This window comes from Helianthus annuus, chromosome 11, assembly GCF_002127325.2.
Source record: "Helianthus annuus cultivar XRQ/B chromosome 11, HanXRQr2.0-SUNRISE, whole genome shotgun sequence".
NCBI classification, from domain to species: Eukaryota; Viridiplantae; Streptophyta; class Magnoliopsida; order Asterales; family Asteraceae; genus Helianthus; species Helianthus annuus.
The window spans coordinates 7,801,473-7,821,721 of NC_035443.2; the positions used below are offsets into that span (position 1 = coordinate 7,801,473).

General features: G+C 35.3%; 1 protein-coding gene and 1 long non-coding RNA gene across 5 annotated transcripts; one reads left to right on the plus strand and one right to left on the minus strand.

Annotated features, from left to right (window-relative positions):
• Positions 1-2,765: 2,765 nt before the first annotated feature.
• On the minus strand, positions 2,766-16,258 carry LOC110889412 (chalcone synthase). Of its 4 annotated transcripts, none has more exons than XR_004871955.1 (8): positions 16,044-16,258; positions 15,889-15,969; positions 15,734-15,803; positions 11,268-11,479; positions 10,871-11,178; positions 9,686-10,449; positions 9,556-9,574; positions 2,766-2,993 (listed from the first exon to the last, which is right to left on the minus strand). XR_004871955.1 is itself a non-coding variant. In XM_035979540.1 (7 exons), exons 5-7 carry the CDS (start codon positions 11,461-11,463, stop codon positions 9,730-9,732), a joined length of 1,224 nt encoding a protein of 407 aa, XP_035835433.1. In that variant the 5' UTR covers positions 11,464-11,479; positions 11,977-12,039; positions 15,734-15,803; positions 15,889-15,969; positions 16,044-16,253; the 3' UTR covers positions 9,587-9,729. The 4 variants fall into 4 exon arrangements, 2 of the variants coding, with proteins under 2 accessions (XP_035835433.1, XP_021992621.1); XR_004871954.1 differs by having other exon boundaries at positions 2,965-2,993; positions 9,670-10,449; XM_035979540.1 differs by lacking the exons at positions 2,766-2,993; positions 9,556-9,574 and adding an exon at positions 11,977-12,039 and having other exon boundaries at positions 9,587-10,449; positions 16,044-16,253.
• Positions 16,259-17,205: 947 nt separating this feature from the next.
• LOC110889415 lies at positions 17,206-19,044 on the plus strand. Its single transcript, XR_002563585.2, has 3 exons — positions 17,206-17,734; positions 18,211-18,264; positions 18,783-19,044. It is a non-coding gene; the product is annotated as an uncharacterized LOC110889415 (long non-coding RNA).
• Positions 19,045-20,249: the final 1,205 nt, after the last annotated feature.

The window sequence follows — 20,249 nt, forward strand, 5'->3', positions numbered from 1 at the left end:
GTGAACTCGTTAGGACCGGTATTGACATTCCAGGTTCATACGTTCGTTTTCAAATGCGAGAATATGACAATAAACAAAATGCTTTCGAACATTTACGAATAACCGATAACAATCATAAATATTGACGTGCGGAAGTGAACATACCGTTTTTGTTTTTGGCCCATAGTAGTCACGTCACCATTTTTGACATTTTCATCGGTAACCGTGACTACCCCACATTTTTCAAAAATCAAGTTTTCATCATCTCCTGTTTTCATCATGCCGCATCATCCCGCGCGCTTCCAAATTCGTACGAATTTGATGTTGAGATTTGGAAGCCCGGTCAAATAATCTTCGCGAACACCCGACCCGACTCCAAGTGAAATAAATGAGCAACCCCAACAATCTGTCTGATCTAGGTCCTTCGGTACAGAAGATACATGCTGGATCCTTCGATACATCTGGATCCTTCGAAACATCTGGATCCTTCGAAATTTCTTCGGTACACAACATCTGGATCCTTCGGTTAACAAATTTCTTCGAAACATGCTGGATCCTTCGATACACAACATCTGGATCCTTCGGTTAACAAATTTCTTCGAAACATGCTGGATCCTTCGATACACAACATCTGGATCCTTCGAAATCTGTTTCGTGCCAAGAACGAAAGATATATCTTTCGATCCTTAAAATCTGTCTGATCTCTATGATCCTTCGAAATCTGAGGATGATCCTTCGAAAAAAAAGATGATCCTTCGAAAACCTCAAGATGACCCTTCGATACACTGATGATCCTTCGATACAACAACTGGATCTTTTTCATCTTTTGGGGTATGAAGCCACCAAGAACATCAAGAACACAGCCACTGTTAGTTTTCCAGATTTGACGAAAATCACACATTTGATGATGAAAACTTGAAAGACATGGTGTAAAACATAATACATAACCCTCTGATGCATTTCGTGTAAGGTCAGACCCATCCATTCGGGTCAGATCTGGGTTTTTCTTGATTTTCACCATTTTTACATCTTGAACAAAAAGCACAAAAATCACAGATCTAGAGCACATGTGACTTAGTAAACGGTTAGATTTACTAAATCGGGCACCATGGCTCTGATACCAATTGTAGGACCGGGTTTCGGGACCGAAACCGTGATTCTTGTGATTATGTTCAAAGACGGAAGAGATTAGAGATGATAAACAAACAACTTTGTATTAATCCGGTAGTATAACATTACAAATCGGCCCGGTTACAAGACAACCGAACTAATACCAAAGGAGTATACATCCGGGGAGAGACCAAGTGGTGATCTCCCCCGGTGAGGTCTCAAACCTCCTCTAACTCTCTTGTGTTGCAAATGGCAAGGGTTTTCTATTTATAGTCACACCCCTTGTCTTGCAAACACACACGGTCAACCGAATAACCCTCTCATTTGACCACTTCAAACGAGCGGGTCTATACACGTTCGATAGACCGTTTCACTAACTATTACAAATTCAGCGTAAAATAATAACTAATCTATTCGACAAGCATCGGACACAAAATCTGCATCAACAGAACATTATCTAAGTCTAATGGTACGAGTATGTGATTAGATTTTGACTAGCATTAGTCTTGACCAATGATGTGGATATGCGTAACAATAATATGTAACGTTAGCTATGACTAACGGCACGATATGGGAAGTTAGCTATGCCTAATGATATGCATTAGGACGTTAGTTATGACTAATGGTATGTTATGACACGGTAGTGAAGGCTATCGGTAGGGCATGAGCAGTGTGCATTTGTTGCTTGCCGATGGTTGTACAACTACGTATAGTATAGGCTGCATGCATAATTCAAACGTGTTCATGATTTTTAAAGAATGCCATGATCGTGTAGAATGCTACGATTGTACGTGTGATAAGTTATGTAATGTTCTTTATATGCATTGTGTGTTTAATGCTCGTTAAAGTTATAGTTACCTTATTTAAACTAGAACTCACTCAGCATAACTGACTTTTAGTATTCACATCAGGTTAATTGAGCAGGTGATAGCTGATTCGAGGCAAGGCTCCCCGCTGATGACTACATCCTATATATGATACCGCTTTAATGCTATAAGACATTGTTTTATTTACTCTGGTTTGTAAAGAGTTAAATGTTTTCCGTTGTGTATGATTGAATATTACTATTATGAACTACTTGCTGAAGAGTAAATCCAACAATTGAGATCCTCGGTTCGGGGAGTTTAAATCTATGTCTATGTTAATTTCAAAGTCATTTCTAGTTTGGTGATTTTCACTAGGGTAAATTGCATTTTACGTTCTTTAAGTTTGAGCAAAATTACAGACGTTTTCCTTTAACTAGAAAATTACACTGGATGTCCTTTATACTCTTAAGTGAAAATGACCATTATATCCTCCTGTGAGTGGCACCTGTTAAAAGTTAACATAAAAAAATAACTTGGTTAACGCAAATGACACCACATGATAAGAAGCTGCAATTTCGATAGTTAAAGGTCAATTCCTGCAATTTTGCACAAATATAGGATTTAGGTTTTACATGAGATACTCATAGGATTTAGGTTTTTATTTTTATTGGAGTTTGTTTACATTCATTTATGGTTTTTTGTGTTTGTTAATGTTCACTTATCTTCGTTTATATTTCTTTATAATATCAACGAACAAACATAAGCAGACACACACGTTTATATTCTTAATTAATGAACCCTATCAAAAAATCCGTTGGTTGAATTGTTCGTGTTAATTCATTTTTTGATCAGAGTTAAGCGAATAAACACGAACAAACCCCTTCCGTCTCTGTTCAATTCTTTATTGGCCTAGCAATAGTTGGTTAATTTCATACAGTTGCAACAAAACTGATTTATCTTAAAGAGTACAATCAATATTATACCAGGTTAGCTCCTTTCTGAATCATATATACAGACACTTCCATTCCTACTGAAATTATCTTCATCTCCATTTTTTGATCAGCGGAAGGCCATAACCCTTTTGAGCCTTTTATGGGCATAGTGTGTAAGATTAAATATTTTATATTATATTTAATCTAGTAGCCATTATAATCATTTACATTATATGGATCAAAATATATAACAATCCTATTATATAATTAGTTGGTAATTGTTGATGGGCCTAATTACCCTTATTAACTAATTAGGGTTTCCTCCTGGGTGCTTATATAAGGAGACTAATGTAGAGGTTTCAAGGTTAGACAACTTGATTACTCTCATAACATCAATCAACCTCTTTCTCCCAACCGATTACCCTTTATCGGTTTCTCTTATCACCATCATTAGATTGCACCCTAAGGAGGAACCAGATCAAGCTGACAATCATGTCGAACCTAATGCTGCGACTACATCTGGATTCTCTGCTGGCCTGTACTGATGCAATCAGGTATGTTTTCATGTTTTCCATTATGTTTAAAACAGAACCGGTCAACATGTGGTATCAGAGCGTATGTTGATTAGTCGGTTCTGTTTTGTATCCGTAAATCTGGAATAAAACAGGAAAAACAGTTTTGAAAACTTTAATAAAATTCCGTTTTTTGCCATCCGAAATCATCATTACGGATCATTACGGATCGTCACGAATGATTACGGATCTGGGTTTTCATCATCTCGAATGCATCTCGGATCATTACGGATCATCTTTGATCATTACAGATCATTATGGATCATTACGGATCCATTACGGATACATCACTGATGAATACCTTCAATTAATTTTATCACGGATCCATTACGGATCATCACGGATCCATTACGGATGCATCACGGAAGAACAACTTCAAACTTTTTTACCCGAGATGCCATTCCGGATTAGAATCCTCCATACCGGATCATCTCGGATTATTTATTCATCAAACTTTACTGTTCCGAAATCATAATTTTTTCAAGAAATTGATTAATAAATTTCCAGATTTCGGATAAAGTGATTAAATTTTGTTTTAGGGTTCATCACATGTTCATTAGGAAAGTTCGAAAATTCCCTTACTTTTGAAATGAATTTAGGATTATTGGGTGTTTATTCCTGTTTTGATTTATTTTATCTAATTAGAATTTTCGAAATCTGTTATTTTATTAATGGATATAATTTTCGAAATAAACAGATAAATATAAAGAATATTTAAACAGGAAACTTAATCCCATAATCCCTAAGATTTCGGATTTGAACCTTATCAATTAATAACTGCTTAAATTAGGGATTTTGTAGCTTGTGGAACACATTACGGATAGGCATTTTGGATGATCATTCCGGATCATTACAGATCATTTCGGACAAAGCGTCCATCACGAATCAATATCTGTTTGATCATTATGGATCATTTCGAACTAAGGATTACGGAGCATTACGGACTAAGTTTCATCCATCACGGTTCATTAACTGCCTGATCATTTCGGACCATCTCGGACTTAGTGTCACGGATCATTTCGGACTAAGCTTCACCATTTCGGATGAATCCAAGAGATAATCATGCGTCTTGGACACATCCGAAACAATCCGAAATCATCCGAGATCATCCGAAATCTTGAGTGTTCATAAAATTTCAAGACTTATTCAAAATCCTATTACTTTATTAAGCAGTTAATATGAACTAAAATTTAGCTAGGGGCACGCTGTTCCCCTGCGCACTCACCGCGCTAACAGGTGGTTTGCTATTAAATGATTGGTTTTTGTAATTACTTAGTTAATTAATGAGGATCAAATAATGTTTTACAAAACCAAAATGGCTTAACTTGAATGAGCTTCTGATGTATCACTTCTGGCCAAAGCTGATTTGATGCATCTACTTATCGTTCAAGTATTACGGAAGCTATGTTAAGTGTGCATCATAAACATGAATGTCTTAATATCTGGCCAAAGCTGTTTTAATTCCTTCATAGATGGCATACTTAACAAGTGCATAACTAAAGTGATTGTCTCAATTTCTGGCCAAAGCTGATTTGTTACAACCACTTTGCACACATGCTTAAATGATTACACTTCTGGCCAAAGCTGTTTTGTTTTCGTTTAAGTAGAACTTTAAGTAGTCTATTATTTTGATGTTAGTAATAGACATATCACAACCTCTTCACATAATGATCCTTATACTAATGATCCTCAATTAATTTTTATGATCATTTCGTCTGCCTTATTCTTAGTACCCATAATTTTACTCACTATAGTTTTCTTCTATAAATCTATATCTCATCCACTCTAATTACTAAATCTAATATGTTTTGCTTTATTTAAAGTTTCTATAAGAATTAGCTCCTAAATTAAATCCTTGATTATCTCTTAAGACGCAATGATCCTATTGCTCTCTTCTGATAAAGCACTACAGAATAAAAGTAGAGCATGATGAATAGGATAAATCGAACATGATGTCTCTTATGATAATCAAGAACTCTTTAACATAAGTGCTATCACTAAAAGGTTATTCCAGATTAAGTCTTTCCTAAGACTAATCTATAATTGTGGAATAATCACAAGAATTCCTAATATGCATGCCTTCATTTAAAGTTCTAAACTATAAGCTAAGTGGTATATGTGAATACATAATAATGTACAATACCATGACCCATAAAGTTAAGGGCTTACGCATGGAAATGAGTACATTTTTCCAGTACATTACATACTAAGATTTTCACTTGTACAATTTGATGCCTTATAAATCAACTATAACACTCAAAAATACCAAAGTATAACGAGTGTGTTGATAAGCAACATATGTACATAGAAATAAATGTTTGAAACTGGAAAGTAAGATGTTATTCACCTTACAACCACTAAAACCTTAAGAGAGGATTGTTCTAAGGTCCATAGACAAATTACAAGTGCTAATCCCAACGTTAAGGTTATTCAAGGGAAAATCTCACTGTATAATTATGTCATTAGAATAGGCATAAGCAACGAGACTATCCATTATTCTAAAGAACAGTTGGATAAACTAATTAGATAGTAACTTACTAATGATATTTAAGTCTGATAATTTTAATATTCCAATTAACACATGATTAGTTGACTCTAGTTCCATACGTTTCCTTACCAGAACTCGACAAATAACTAACATGAGAGTTAGTGACATAATTAAATGTTAAGACTATAAGAACCATAATGAACAGTCTTCCAACAACGCTTTTCGATACCTTATATGTTCTGAAGATTAATCAGAATATAGTATCATAATTAAGCAACGTTATGAAGATTGTGAGGTTTGCATAGTCAACATAAAGTCACACTTATCTTAAACTCTCTTCTTATTTGTTCTAGATATCTGGGTAGAAACATTACTAAGATGAAACTAGATGATACCTTATTTTTTCACAACTTTTGTCATCATGTAAATGAGAATTTGACAAAAGGAAAATGAGACTTATAAATTCCATCCATTACGACCAAAATTCATGAGAAATCATGACATGGTTAATGAGGATGATCATTCATTTAATCTCATTTTAAGTGATTTTAAATCATGACGTTACAGCCCTAAATATTACTTGGCTTAAGGAATAAGCATGGGTCCATGATAAGTCATTCATTGACATTCGTGGAACTTATTCCAAATGGAATATTCAGACATAATTCATTTATCATTTAACAGGCTATCAACTTGTATCTAAATTTTGTCACATATGGCACACGGTCTTAGAAGAAATCTATTCATATATATACTTAATAAGATTTCTATTAAAAGTGTCCCTAAGTTTTCTTATGATATCTGGACATTAAAGAAATCAAATAAAGTCTAATGTATATATGATAGGTTCCTACGTCACGTAGCACATTGAAACTTCTCTTGTAGCATTCTAGAGATATTAAAGATCAGTGGGAGCATTAAGTGTCTTAAGTTGCAAGAGGTGGGGGAGTGAAAATTTCACATTACCTCAATTTACACCTCTTTTTACAAGACACTGCTCCATCTTGACACTGTTCTATCATAACTTGTCTCATTAAAATCTAATGCTACTCTTACAAAAGTTTCATTGTTGCTTAATTGTGGGCACACTTAGATTTCTTACCTAAACTAACGTAATCCTCAACAAGAGAGATCACAACGACTAACGTCATTAATTTGTTTTCTCTATTAGATTTTGTTGGTCGTTAAATATTGACCCTAAGCATGCTGAGTTCCTAAAGATTTCTAAGGTTAGTGGGAGAAGTCAAAGTCCTTATTATGACTTGCAAGGAATACAAGAGGCGGGGGGAAGAGTGTCATTACTAAAGTTCACTCCAAATTTAACTCCGATGACACCTCTTGTACACCATACTGCACCAACTCTTACAAACTTAGAATCCTGAAAATGATAGCAACCTAACCAAGAGCTAATCCATAAAGCTGAAACTTTTAAAACCCAATAATCAATTCAGGAGGTCATCTAGGTTTAAAAGCCTACTAACTTTGATGATTACATAACCTCCCTATGAAGTTGAAATGGATTTTGGAAATGTTTACTGATCCTATCTCTTCTAATTAAGCCATTAGTGTCAGTCAATCTTCTAAATGGAATAAAACAGTTTTCTAGTAAACTGATTTTATATGTTCGTATAACGTTTGGGATTTGATTGAATTACCTAAGAGTGTTCATAACTAAACCAAATCCTGAAATAAGCGTTAAGACACTAAGAAGCATGATTGATTGTCAAAGGTTATACTTAGGAAGAGATAAATTATCAAAGTTTTCTTTGAGGATCATCACTGTTCTAGTAGCTTATAATAGTTTAAAGCTACATTAGATGAACATTAAATAAAATTTTCCTTAACAAATGGTTGACATATTTACATGTTCATAAAACAACCTGAAAGTTCCAAACTGAAGGTTAAAGAACACTTTATTTGTAAGCCAATAAAATCCATGTATGGGTTAATGCAAACATCATAATGTGATGAAATCTTAACGTAATTATTTTCATCAACAATCAAGTGGATTAATGTACCTACCTCAAGATGAGTGGGAGCAACTAAGATAAACTTGTCTATATAGATGATATTCTTTTGACAAGTATATGTTACATAAGTCAAAGCATTGTTGACACAAACTTTGATATAATAGATCTCAGAGATATCTCTTACGTAATTGATATCATAACATACCGAGATAGACCCAATGGGATAATAGTATCGTTCCATAAGTTTAACATTAAATGGGTCCTTACATATGTAACAATATTGCTCTCCTTCAGAGGATAATATGGTAAATGAGATTATTTATCTATGCTTCATTAATTAGAAGCCTTATGTAAGCTTAAGTCTATACTCGTTTAGATATTACTCACATTGCAACACACTAGATATGTCTAGATTAATGTGAAGCATCTAATGGAGTATTACAATATCTTTAAAGAAACGAGAGGCTAAAATTTGAAGAAAAGTGAGAACTAAAAACCGGTTTATTACTCTAACTTTGTGATATTCAAAGATGACAAAAATGTAATTTCGGGTATGTCCTTATGTCAGCAGACAAAATCTATCTCATAGAGGAGTCATAATAAACTGATAATAACAACCTAAGTTATAACGACATAATATAGTCATTAAATGTTGTTAGAAATTTATCAGTGGACTCATAAGTTTATTAACTCCATATAATGTTTTTGAAGAATTAGTGTGATAAAGTCAGCTACCATAACTCCTTGAACAGTAACAGTTCAAGAGGTGCTGCATTAAAATTTCGATACGCAATTAATTATTCGTTTATGAACGAATTGAGGAAACTAAGTTTGTATCGAATACATTCATGATATGCTTAAGGATCCTATAACTGAAGGGCTATTACCCATAAGTCTTATTAAGAGAGCTCATAGACGGGTATTAATTAATGGCCATGCGCAATTGCATATCGTACTATGAATGTCTAAGTATTAGTTAATTTTCCTCACTAGTTTGATTTTGTACGTCTCTAAGAATATGTTAAGTCGACATAATGGCATATAGACAAATATAGTTACAAATCAAACAAAGGGCTTATGCGTATTTTGATCATGACGATTAGGTTTTAAATTAAGGCTATAGTATGATTAATGGGGGTCCTGAGTCGCATAATGATTCAACGGCTGTATTTCTCTGCTATAGTACTTGTTTAAGGCTAAAATGAGTGTTAACTCCTGATCAGGCTTATCTAACGCTCATAGTAAATGATTACTCGGCTAAGTGGGAGAATGTAAGATTAAATATTTTATATTATATTTAATCTAGTAGCCATTATAATCATTTACATTATATGGATCAAAATATATAACAATCCTATTATATAATTAGTTGGTAATTGTTGATGGGCCTAATTACCCTTATTAACTAATTAGGGTTTCCTCCTGGGTGCTTATATAAGGAGACTAATGTAGAGGTTTCAAGGTTAGACAACTTGATTACTCTCATAACATCAATCAACCTCTTTCTCCCAACCGATTACCCTTTATCGGTTTCTCTTATCACCATCATTAGATTGCACCCTAAGGAGGAACCAGATCAAGCTGACAATCATGTCAAACCTAATGCTGCGACTACATCTGGATTCTCTGCTGGCCTGTACTGATGCAATCAGGTATGTTTTCATGTTTTCCATTATGTTTAAAACAGAACCGGTCAACATAGTGTTCTTTTGGGTCACTACAAGAAATATGAACACACAAGAATACAAAGATTTATTTAAGTCCTGTTAATCAAACCAGATTTGCAAGACCGTTTATTATATGTCAACATACCGGACAACATTCTTACATTAACCGCTATTTCTTATCAATAACAGTTGGATGATTAACTAGCTATTTTGCACCATTCGTTATAGCGGCAATGGGAGTAGTCACCGGTTGGCTACGAAGAACAATCGTTTCGATTGTTAAACCCGGGCCAAATCCAAACAAAACACCCCAATCTAAACCTTCACCGGTTGTACATTTTCCAATTTCCAAAGATTTATTTCTTATCTCATTGATGATGAACAACACACATGCACTATTCAAGTTTCCATATTCACTTAGCACATGCCTACTAGCCCTCAACTTCTCCTTATCTAGTTCAAGCTTTAATTCCACGTTATCGAGTATGGCTCTACCACCAGGATGAACTATCCAAAACAGCGAGTTCCAATCACTTAGACCAAGTGGAGAAACGGCCCGCTTTAACGCGCTCTCTATATTCTCAAAGATCATCTTGGGTACATCCTTGTGCAAGTGGAATGTGAGCCCTTCTTCCCTCAAGTGTAACTTCATAGCCATCTCAGTGTCTGGTATAATTGTTTGATTTGCAGACACAATCTCAAACAATGGATGTTCAGTCGATAAATCCGGGTCTGAACCCACGATGATTGCAGCCGCTCCATCTCTAAAAGGAGCTTGACCCACTAAAGAATCAATGTGGTCCTCACTAGGTCCACGGAAAATTGAAGCCATGCTATCAGAGCAGACAACAAGGATGCGTGAACTCTTATTGTTTTCGGCAATGTCCTTGGCTAGACGATGTGCTGTGCCCCCTGCCGAACAACCCTTTTGGTAAGGGTGAGCAATATAAACAGATTAACCGAACCGAAACAAAAAGAAACTTATTAACCAACCTAAGTTCTAATAACTGACGGTATATTTTTTTTCTTTGATAACCAAATATTATGGTTCAGTTTCGGTTATGTCTTGCTTCGAAACCAAACCAAACCAATCCAAACCGCACAAACTTGGTTACATGTTTGTTCTTGGATTTATGGACCAAAATTTTAGGCCAGTCTTCATTAATAGGTGGTTATCAGAAAACTTAGGACAAAAGTTTTATGCCCAAATTCGTTATTTTGGGCCATTTTTTAGGACCAAACATTTCAAGCCCATATGTAAGTTAAAAATGAAAACCAACTCATATTCAATTTTGGTTCAGTTTGAGCCCAAAACCGACCCAAACATACCATGTACACCCTCCTACCTGTTGGTATATCATTAGCCGATTGACTAAAGGGGAGAGACCAAGTAACTTGGTGAGTTGAAAGTCAGCACCAGGCATGTCGATTCCCGAGGTGGTGCTAAAGATGAGATGGGTGATCTTAGATTTTGAGACTCCCCACTCTTCGATGGCTTTGGTGGCGGCTTCCTTGCCGAGCTTTGGGATTGCGGTGATCAACAAGTCTTGGCGAGTGTTCAGAGACGGACTCATGTACTCACACATGTTGGGATTTTCCTTCAGAAACTCTTCCGTTAGGAACATGAATCGCTTCTTGATCATCGTTTTGTCACCTACTAGTTTTATATTGTGTTAAACTATGAGACGTATTCGATGTTATGGATGAACTACAATTGCATGATTAGTAAGAGTAAATTCTTACAAATACGTTTAAACTTCTCTTTCAGATTAATCATATGCTCGCTTTTAGTAACGCGGAAATAATAGTCAGGGTAATCAGCTTGATAAATACAATTGTAAGGAGTTGCGGTGCCAATGGCAAGAATGGTGGCTAGACCTCGTGCTCGTTGGGTCTCTCTGATTGTTTCAACATCTACGATCTTCTGAAACGATGCCATATTCGTCTAACTTGATCTGCATATTATTGAAACAAATGCTAGTTGTTATTTGAAGTAACGAAAAGTAGATCTATATATAGGAACTCTAGGAGTAACCATACATGAATATAGCATTTGTTTTAATGTATAGATCAAGTTGTTATTTGGAGTCTACAAAAATAGATCTACAAATAGGAACTCTAGGAGTAACATACATGAATATAGCATCGTTCAACATTGGTAGTCTATATCGTGTGTGTGTGTATATATATATTTAGAACGACATCGATTTACCAGGCCTAATAGGGGCTGGGCCAAAGCCCAACAAGTCCGTTCGAGCCCGTATACGTTATATAGATAATCTTATAAAATGTTATAAATATATTAATGTAGTATGATGATCTATTTTATTTAAAACTAAGAAGTTCAATGTTAGAACCTTGAATCTTCATCTTTAAATAATATTACTTCTAACAAATTGATCTGAATAATGTTCCATCAGATTCTTTCAAATGAAAATCAATTTTGCCTTACCTGATTAACCCACCAAAAAATCCATAATCAGGTGCCCCATTGAAAAACATGTGAATATTTGACCTACATGAATAGACCCAAACTAAAAGTTGACAAAATATGGTTATCAAGGGTCAACATATACTAGAAAGTATATTTGGATAAGAAGGTTAATAAGCAATCTTAACTATCTATTAATTAATCAAGGGCTTCGATTAAATGTGTGAAATTAAACAAGAATTGAACACGCGTGAGTTTGTTTAGGGGTATTCAAGTCTATCCAAATCAATAGTTTCTCTCTACTCCAATTTCCCCTCGTTTTTAAAACGTTAATAATTTTTTCATACGACATTGTTTTTTTTTTTTATAAAAATTGTACCATAAAAACGAGAATTTTTTATCTTTAAAACGAGTATACTATTGCTATACTTTGAAAAAAAATCATAAACCCAGATGCGTAAAACGCAATCGACTAAAAACAAAAAAAATGTGTATTTTCCTAAAACGTAAGGGACAAAAACACAAAAAATGTGTATTTTCCTAAAACGCAATGGAAAAAACCAGAAAAAATGTGGTTTTTTTTTCTAAAACACAATGGACTAAAAACACAAAAAATGTGTGTGTGTTTTTTTTCTAAAATACAATGGGCTAAAAACATGTTTTTTTTTTCTAAAACGCAATAAACTAAAAACACATAAAAATGTGTTTTTCCTAAAACGCAATGAAGTAAAAACACAATAAATGTGTTTTTTTTAAAACGAAATGGACTGAAAATACAAAAGAATGTGTTTTTTCATTGTGTTATAAAACATAATTAAAAAATGCAATACACTAGAATGCTTTATTTTTCACTGTGGTACAAAACAAAATTCACTGTGGTATACTCATGCTTTATTTTCCACCGATGGCATTCTGTTAACCTTTTTATGTAGGTGGATGTGTTCATTTTGAATTTGGATTGAGAGATCTAGGGCTAGGTTAGGGTTACGGTTGGGGTTGGGGTTGGGGTTGGGATATGTGGACGGTGACAGAGTGGTGAGGGTACATAGGGTGACGGTTGTTGTGGCAGTGGATGATGGAGTGGTGGCGGTGGGCGGTGGTGGTGATGGTGTGGGGTGAGATGAGAGAAAGACGTACTGGGTTTTTTTAGAAATGAGTTTTCTTTTAGATCTAGGGTTATATAAAACTAATTTGTAGTTGACTAAAATGTCATTCCCTATGTTTTTTTTTTGTTATTTGCCACATGTCTCTTCTATTACTGATTCCTATACTTTCTACTCAAACCAAACTTTCTATTTGATCCTCACCTCAGTTATCAAAATAACAATGTTTATCTCTGTGATTCACTCATAAATTTTATATATCGACTAGGTGTTTGGCCCGCATGAAATGACGAGGATTTGTACATGCATATTTGCAATCTAACCTATAATCAACAAAAAATTTTCTTCATGCGATGCATTGGAAAACCTGTATACTACTTTATTTACATATAAACATATATAAACGGGGAAAAAAAGTTAGAAACCCCTATATTTCGCCGGAGTTACCATTCCAACCGCTTGTGAAAGCCGTTTACGATATCAAAAAAGTACTTTATTAAACTAAACATAAATGTAAAATAAATAGAAAATAAATATATACTCTTTGTTGTCAATAGGTAGTCGAAGTGCACAATTATATTCTGCCAAAGTTAGTTATCGGTCCAAGCATGTACAAATAAACATAAAGGTAAATTACAAAGAAATATTAAATATCTACTCTTCTTCATCGTCGGGTTGTCGAATTGCCTAATTATATTCCGCTGAAGTTACGAATCTAAACAAAATTTGTTTAGGACACCAAAAAAGTGCATAAACATAAAAGTTGAATTGCATAATTATATTTCCTTGAAGTTACTAATCCAAACACGTGCTAATAAACATAAAGGTAAAATACAAAAAGGAAAAAAAAATAATATCTACTCTTAATCGTTGTGGGTAATTGAGACAAAACCGAAAAACCATAAAAATGATTAGTTGCACCGAAATTATAAATCTAAGCAGGCTCAAGCCGTTCATGATACAAAAAAAAAAAAAAAAAAAAAAAAAAAAAAAAAAAAAAAAAAAAAAAAAAAAACTTTAGTTGACTAAACATAAATGTAAAAGTCGAAGTACATAATTATATTCCGCCAATGTTATTAATCCAAACATGTGCGAATAAACATAAAGGTAAAATGAAAAAAATCAGAACAAAATGCTATGAATGTCAATACCTTTGTTACATAAATTTTTTCTAGTCGGAATCTGATTTAAGCGGAATCTCCACACCCTATTGTTAACTTTTCTTACTTTCGGTTTCTAGGGTTTCCGATCAATCGGACAAGGTATTGTTTCAGTGATTAGGATTTCGTCAACAGGAATCGAGATGGAGGTTCGGGAATAGAGAAACAAATGTTGCAGCGATCAAATTTTCGAAAACTTTTTGTGCAATGTGATCAATGTCTATAACCCCCTCTATTTGTATCTAAAAAATGACGACGTCCCGCTATACGACGGCTTCGGTTGATCTGGTCGCGTCACGCGAAGAGACCATCTTTATCCAGATGAAATCTGGCACAGAAGCGCCACCCGACAACCCAAGTCTTCCTCGTCGTGACACGCGAGGGTGCAAGCTAGGGGTTAGGTGTGCTGTCTCATCCACGTAGACCTGCCACGTGGCTCCACGTGGCCTTCAATGAATCTGCCACCGTCACACCACGCGAAGGTCCTCAAAGGTCCTGTCGCGTCTCGCAAACTATGTGCCACAGTTTCTTTTTTAACTCTTTTTAGTTTTGGTTGATTTAAGGTTGCAAAACTTCAAAAATGTAGTTGAAACTTACCTGAAATGATAGTATGGTTGGTATTGTGAGCTTGGATCACTATAATGAACACTTGTAATCCCTTTTTAACCCTTTTTGTTTTGGTTTTTTTGTTGGCGTGCGTTCGGGGTTTCGAATTACGAGTCGTTCTAGATCCTTTTTTGAGAGTTGTTACAAATATAAAGGGCCCGCAAAACTCACATGTGTTCTCGTACACGTATACTATGTGCCAAAGTTGTGAACTTACTATTACACCATGCATGCAATCAACCATGTAATCCCAATAATTAGCATAGCTTAAGTATTTGATACTAGGGTAATGTTATCCTACGTGTGTGATTGAGCTTTGAAGAATCGTTAAGGTTTTATATTTATATGTCGTGTAAATACTTTTAAGTTCAAAATCAGTCTTGACGCTCTACTTTAACTTGGTGGTTCTAGTCCTAGTACTTTGTAAACATGTCGAATAACCGCAAAAAATGTAATTTAATTACCTGAAATTTAATAAATATTTACAGATCTGAAATACCTTTTTTGGGTGTAAAATCCCCAAATTGTTACGTGAAAATCATAACGAGTAACGCAATATTTAGATGTTCGGGTTCGGTTTTGGTAAGCCTTGTTACTACGCACGCGTCATAACGAAATTCTAGCAGTTTTAACGGGTTGCACATCCAACTAATAAGGTCAAGTTAACACCAGTGGGTTATTACATAATTTTCAGAAATATGAGTTTTAATACATTGTCGGTTTTGGTTTATAACCGACTATGGTTTAAACCTTTGAAACTTTCTAAGAGTTTTACGTTATTTTAACCTTGTTATTCTGTAAAACATGATCTTTAGTTTATATGTCTAAAACTTCATGGATCTTTCATTTAAACTAGTTAAAATGGTTATTAGGTTATGTATCAACGGAGTAACGATTTAAGTTTTATACCTCCTTGCAAAAGAGTTGCGGGTTGCAGCTTAGAGACCAGCCTCCTTTTCTGTGACAACTCCAAAATAACCTAGAAACATGGTTGAACATAAATCACACATGTATGTGATTATTTAAGTTAGAAAATGAGGGTTTTTGAGCGGTTTTTGGCTTACCAAACGGTCCGAAACTTGGATGTTGCATTGCTGCTAGATGAACAACTTCAAGAGACTTCACACCAAGAGTGGCTTATGTTGCTGTCAAGATCATAAGTGTTTAGTTTTGGTTGATTTAAGCTTGCAAAACTTCAAAAAATGCAGTTGAAACTAACATGAAATGATAGTATGGTTGGTTGTGTGAGCTTGGATGACCATAATGAACACTTGTAATCTCTTGGGTTTTGTTTTGAGGCTGTTGTGAAAGAAGCCAGAGAGGAGTAGAAGGATAGAAAGAGATGTGTTGTAGGACAATGAGGGGGGTAAAGAGTGGAAGACATTAAAGGGGAGGGTTTGGGCTGATAGGGTGGGGTATGGAGAAGGGTTGTTAAACTCGATCTAAGAGAATCAAGATGTAAAGCATAAATGTGTGTATGTATGTATGGGATAAAAAATAATTGGCTAGGATACTTCTCCCTCACCTGATACTTCCACCTTCCATATTCCTGCTTCACTTCAACACCACAAATCCACAATACAATCTCTCCTTTATTGTTGTTATAACTACGGCCACAAATGAACCGAACGAACACGAATCATTCATTAAGGAATGTGTTCACAAGCATGAACACTTACGGATTGAGAGTTTCTGCTTGTGTTCGTTCACTAAGGAAATAAACGTGTAAGTTAGTTATCAAATCCTTAATCTCTACACATCCTTCAAGTACAAGGGTTTATTAGTTATTAGTATAAAGTTAGTTATATGGCGGTTACATGGCAGTTACAAAGTTCAGGGGCTGTTTATGACATTTCAGAAGTTTGTAACTTCCACTCCAAAGGGTGCGAAACCCCTAGGGCTGCCTCTCTTTGATCGATGGCTTCAAGGGGCACCACCAAGAGACACATCTATTCAATTAGTGGCTGTGATTAAGAAGGAAAAGACGCATCTCTTCATATGTGATCACAACCATTCATTCAAAGGACATGTCTATTCACGAAGGGACATGTCTCTACACTCGTACCCATTAGATTAGTATAAATAGGCCTTTAGATTTTCATTTGTAGATCTCATTCATGTTCATGTAAATTCCATTGTATTCAACATTCAGTATTCAATAAAGTTACGTTTATCATTTGCGATCTAGAGATCAAAGATCGTTCTGGGCAACAATTGGTATCAGAGCATCAGGCTCTAAGGCATCGCAGGGAATTCGCGATCAGGTTTTATTATTCTTTATCAATTCACAAGTTATTTTTATTTTCGGTTCAGGGTCGAACCAGGGGTTAGGAATCTAGGGTTTTGATTCCGGGGTTTAGTGCGAATTAGATTGATTGTTTGTTACGCCTTGGGTTATACGCGGGGGTTAAGGATTAGAGGTTTGTAGAAACCAAGAAAGATAAAGTTTTTTGAAAGTGAAGATTGTTCGGTCAGAAGACATGTCAGGAACAACTGGACCAAATTCACAAGTCATAATTCAAAAGGAAGGAAGTTCTCTTTCCCAATTACAGTGTCCTATTTTGAAAGCAACTATAACACCCCAAAATAGGATAACATGAAACTAAGTTCAAATAATTAAAAGAATTAACTAAGTTAGTAAAATGTTACAAAAGCTAGTTAAAGGGTGGTAAGTGTTTAATGAAATAAATGAAATTCTATGGGGGTTAAACATGTCAAACTGTTAAGTAAGGATATTAGAAGGAAGGAAACCCCAAAATCACACATCTATGCGTGCCTGGGGTCGAACAAGCAGGGGGAAACAAGGGTGAAACCCTTGTTTACTAAATTCAATCAATTGGATAGGAGAATTGAAGATAATCAACTGCATAAACTCGAAATTACACTCATCTAAACTCGATTATTGAAGTGGTAAGTTTAATTTTCTGAAATCATGATTTGTAGAATGAGGGGTTCAACCCAATCTCGAATTTTTATCTCTAAATGTGAGAAATCTGAGTTAGGGTTACCTTCTAGGACAAGAATCATGTTGATTTTTAGGTTATTTGAAAGATTTTGGTAAAAACCCACTTTGTGAAATTGTGGTATGAATAGGATGATCAAAGTAGCTATAATCATGTGGAATCTTGAAATATGATGATGTAGTAATGCTTGAATCTTAGAAGATTTATGTAGGATAAAAGAAGGTTATGTACATGGATTGATTGTTGATGAATTATAAGATAAACTAGTAGGAATTCATGCTTTGTATACTTGTACATAATACTAGAAAATATGATGCCCACCAAGTGTTTGAGGAAATGCTTAAAAGAATAATATGTACAATTTGGAAGGTGAATGAATGAGATTTAGTTGTACTAAATAAACGAATGAATGTGTTGTTATAGGCGTGAAAGAAGAAGGTTCCAACACTAGGAAATTGGAAAGTTCACAAGATCGAGGTATGTTAGTGTACACCCTATTTCTATTATGATATATATGCATAATAATCTTAATCGAATTGTGTTGTTATGTTAAAATTGTGAGACTTGAATTCTATGATTTTTCGAAAGTAAAAGTAAGATCCGTCATAACGGATTGTGAGGAATGAAGAAGTTACGAAAGTTAACGCATCATATCCGGTACTTTTCGTTGAACCGGGTATGGGAAGTTATGTATGCACTGGACGAAAGTCTACTCGATCCGTCTTTCTCGGATTGGAGTATGATGTAAGAATGAAATGACTATGATTGTTCATTATGAACAAATCGAATGAAAATGATGTAATGATGCTAGTATCCGTTCCTAACGGGTATGTTAAGTAAAGTATGCTTAGCCTCTATTTGAGACAAGCATGTAAGGAACCGTTTAACGGTTAGCGAAGTAAATGAATGATGCTTATCCGAGAAAGAAATAAATGGGTTTATTACCGAAAATTGTTAGTGGCGAAATACTAACCTATTTGTTATGTCAAATGTAGGTAAATCCTCAATGTAGGTGACTTGGCAAATTGGAGCGAGCACATGCACACTTTTAGATCATCACGCGCTTCCGCTATTATGTATTAATGTTTTGGGTCAATTGCTTGTTTTTGTATGACATTGTTAGTAGTTACACTTGTTAACACTTGGTATGGTTTTTAGTCGTGTCTAGTCGAACGGGTCGTAAACTTGTTGTTTGATGATGGTTAATACAGGGATACACTCGTCTTACGGACGGGTCATGCCCAATTTTTGTTAAAATAGCGTACAAATATTATTAATATCTTTATGTTTAATTACGAAAAGATTGGACGCTTTTAAAAATCTATGTTTCTAGTGTCCTATGGTCGTTATTTTACTAGAACCAAAAGTGGGCCTTACAGCAACAAACTATACGGTTTGGGCAATTCGCATCAAAACGATTTTGGAAGCGAATGGACTTTGGGAAACGATTGAACCGGCAGAAAATACGCAAACGGATGTTAAGAAAGATAAGGCAACAATTGCTTATCTGTTCCAAGCAATACCGGAGGATGTTGTATTGCAAGTTGTAAGTTGTAAAACTGCAAAGGAAATTTGGGAAAATCTCAAGACTAGACACGTTGGTGTTGATCGGGTACAGAAGGCTCGGTGGCATACACTTTTATCAGAATTCGAGTTAATGCAAATGAGGGAAGATGACACTATAGACTCCTTTCACCGCAAAGATAAACAGTGTAGTTACCCGGGTAAGCGAATTAGGGACAACACTGAGTCAACCGACTCTGGTACGCAAACTCCTAAATGCAGTGCCAGATAAGTTTACTCAGATTGTCGCCTCGATGGAACAGTACTCCGATCTAGAAACAATGACGCTAGAAGAAGCGGTCGGAAGGTTAAAAACGTCAGAAGAAAGACTTAAGCAAAAGAAAGGAAGCCCAGGAGAAAGTCAAGACAAGTTGATGTTTACACATCACGACAACAACTCAGGCAGAGGAAGACAGTTTGGAAACCGCGGGCGTGGCAGGTTCAACCAATCGCGCGGAAACTGGCGAGACAATAAAGACAGGCAAAGCACTAAGAACGAAGGATCTTCGTATAGACCTAGAGGTGGAAGGTCTAAGAATTGGAGGAATTTTGGAAGAAACCAAACAGACATAAGTAAGATCCAGTGCTACAAGTGTCAGAAGTATGGACACTTCAAGAAAGACTGTCCCGAGAAAGATGTTGTACAAGAGCATTCAAATCTTGTCGAGGAAGACGAAGCACCCGTATTGCTAACGGCAATACAAGAAGAAAACGTTGTTCAAGAAAGGGGTCTACTAAACGAAGAACGCATAGAACCAGCAAGTTACGCCTCAGAAGATGAAAGTCTGTAAGTGCAGTTCCTGCCGGGTAACTGTTGCTTATCAGTTCCGTGTCAACCAAAGCAGAAGTCCAAGTTAAAGTCAATGATAATGAAGATTATCAGAATTGCTGAAGGCATT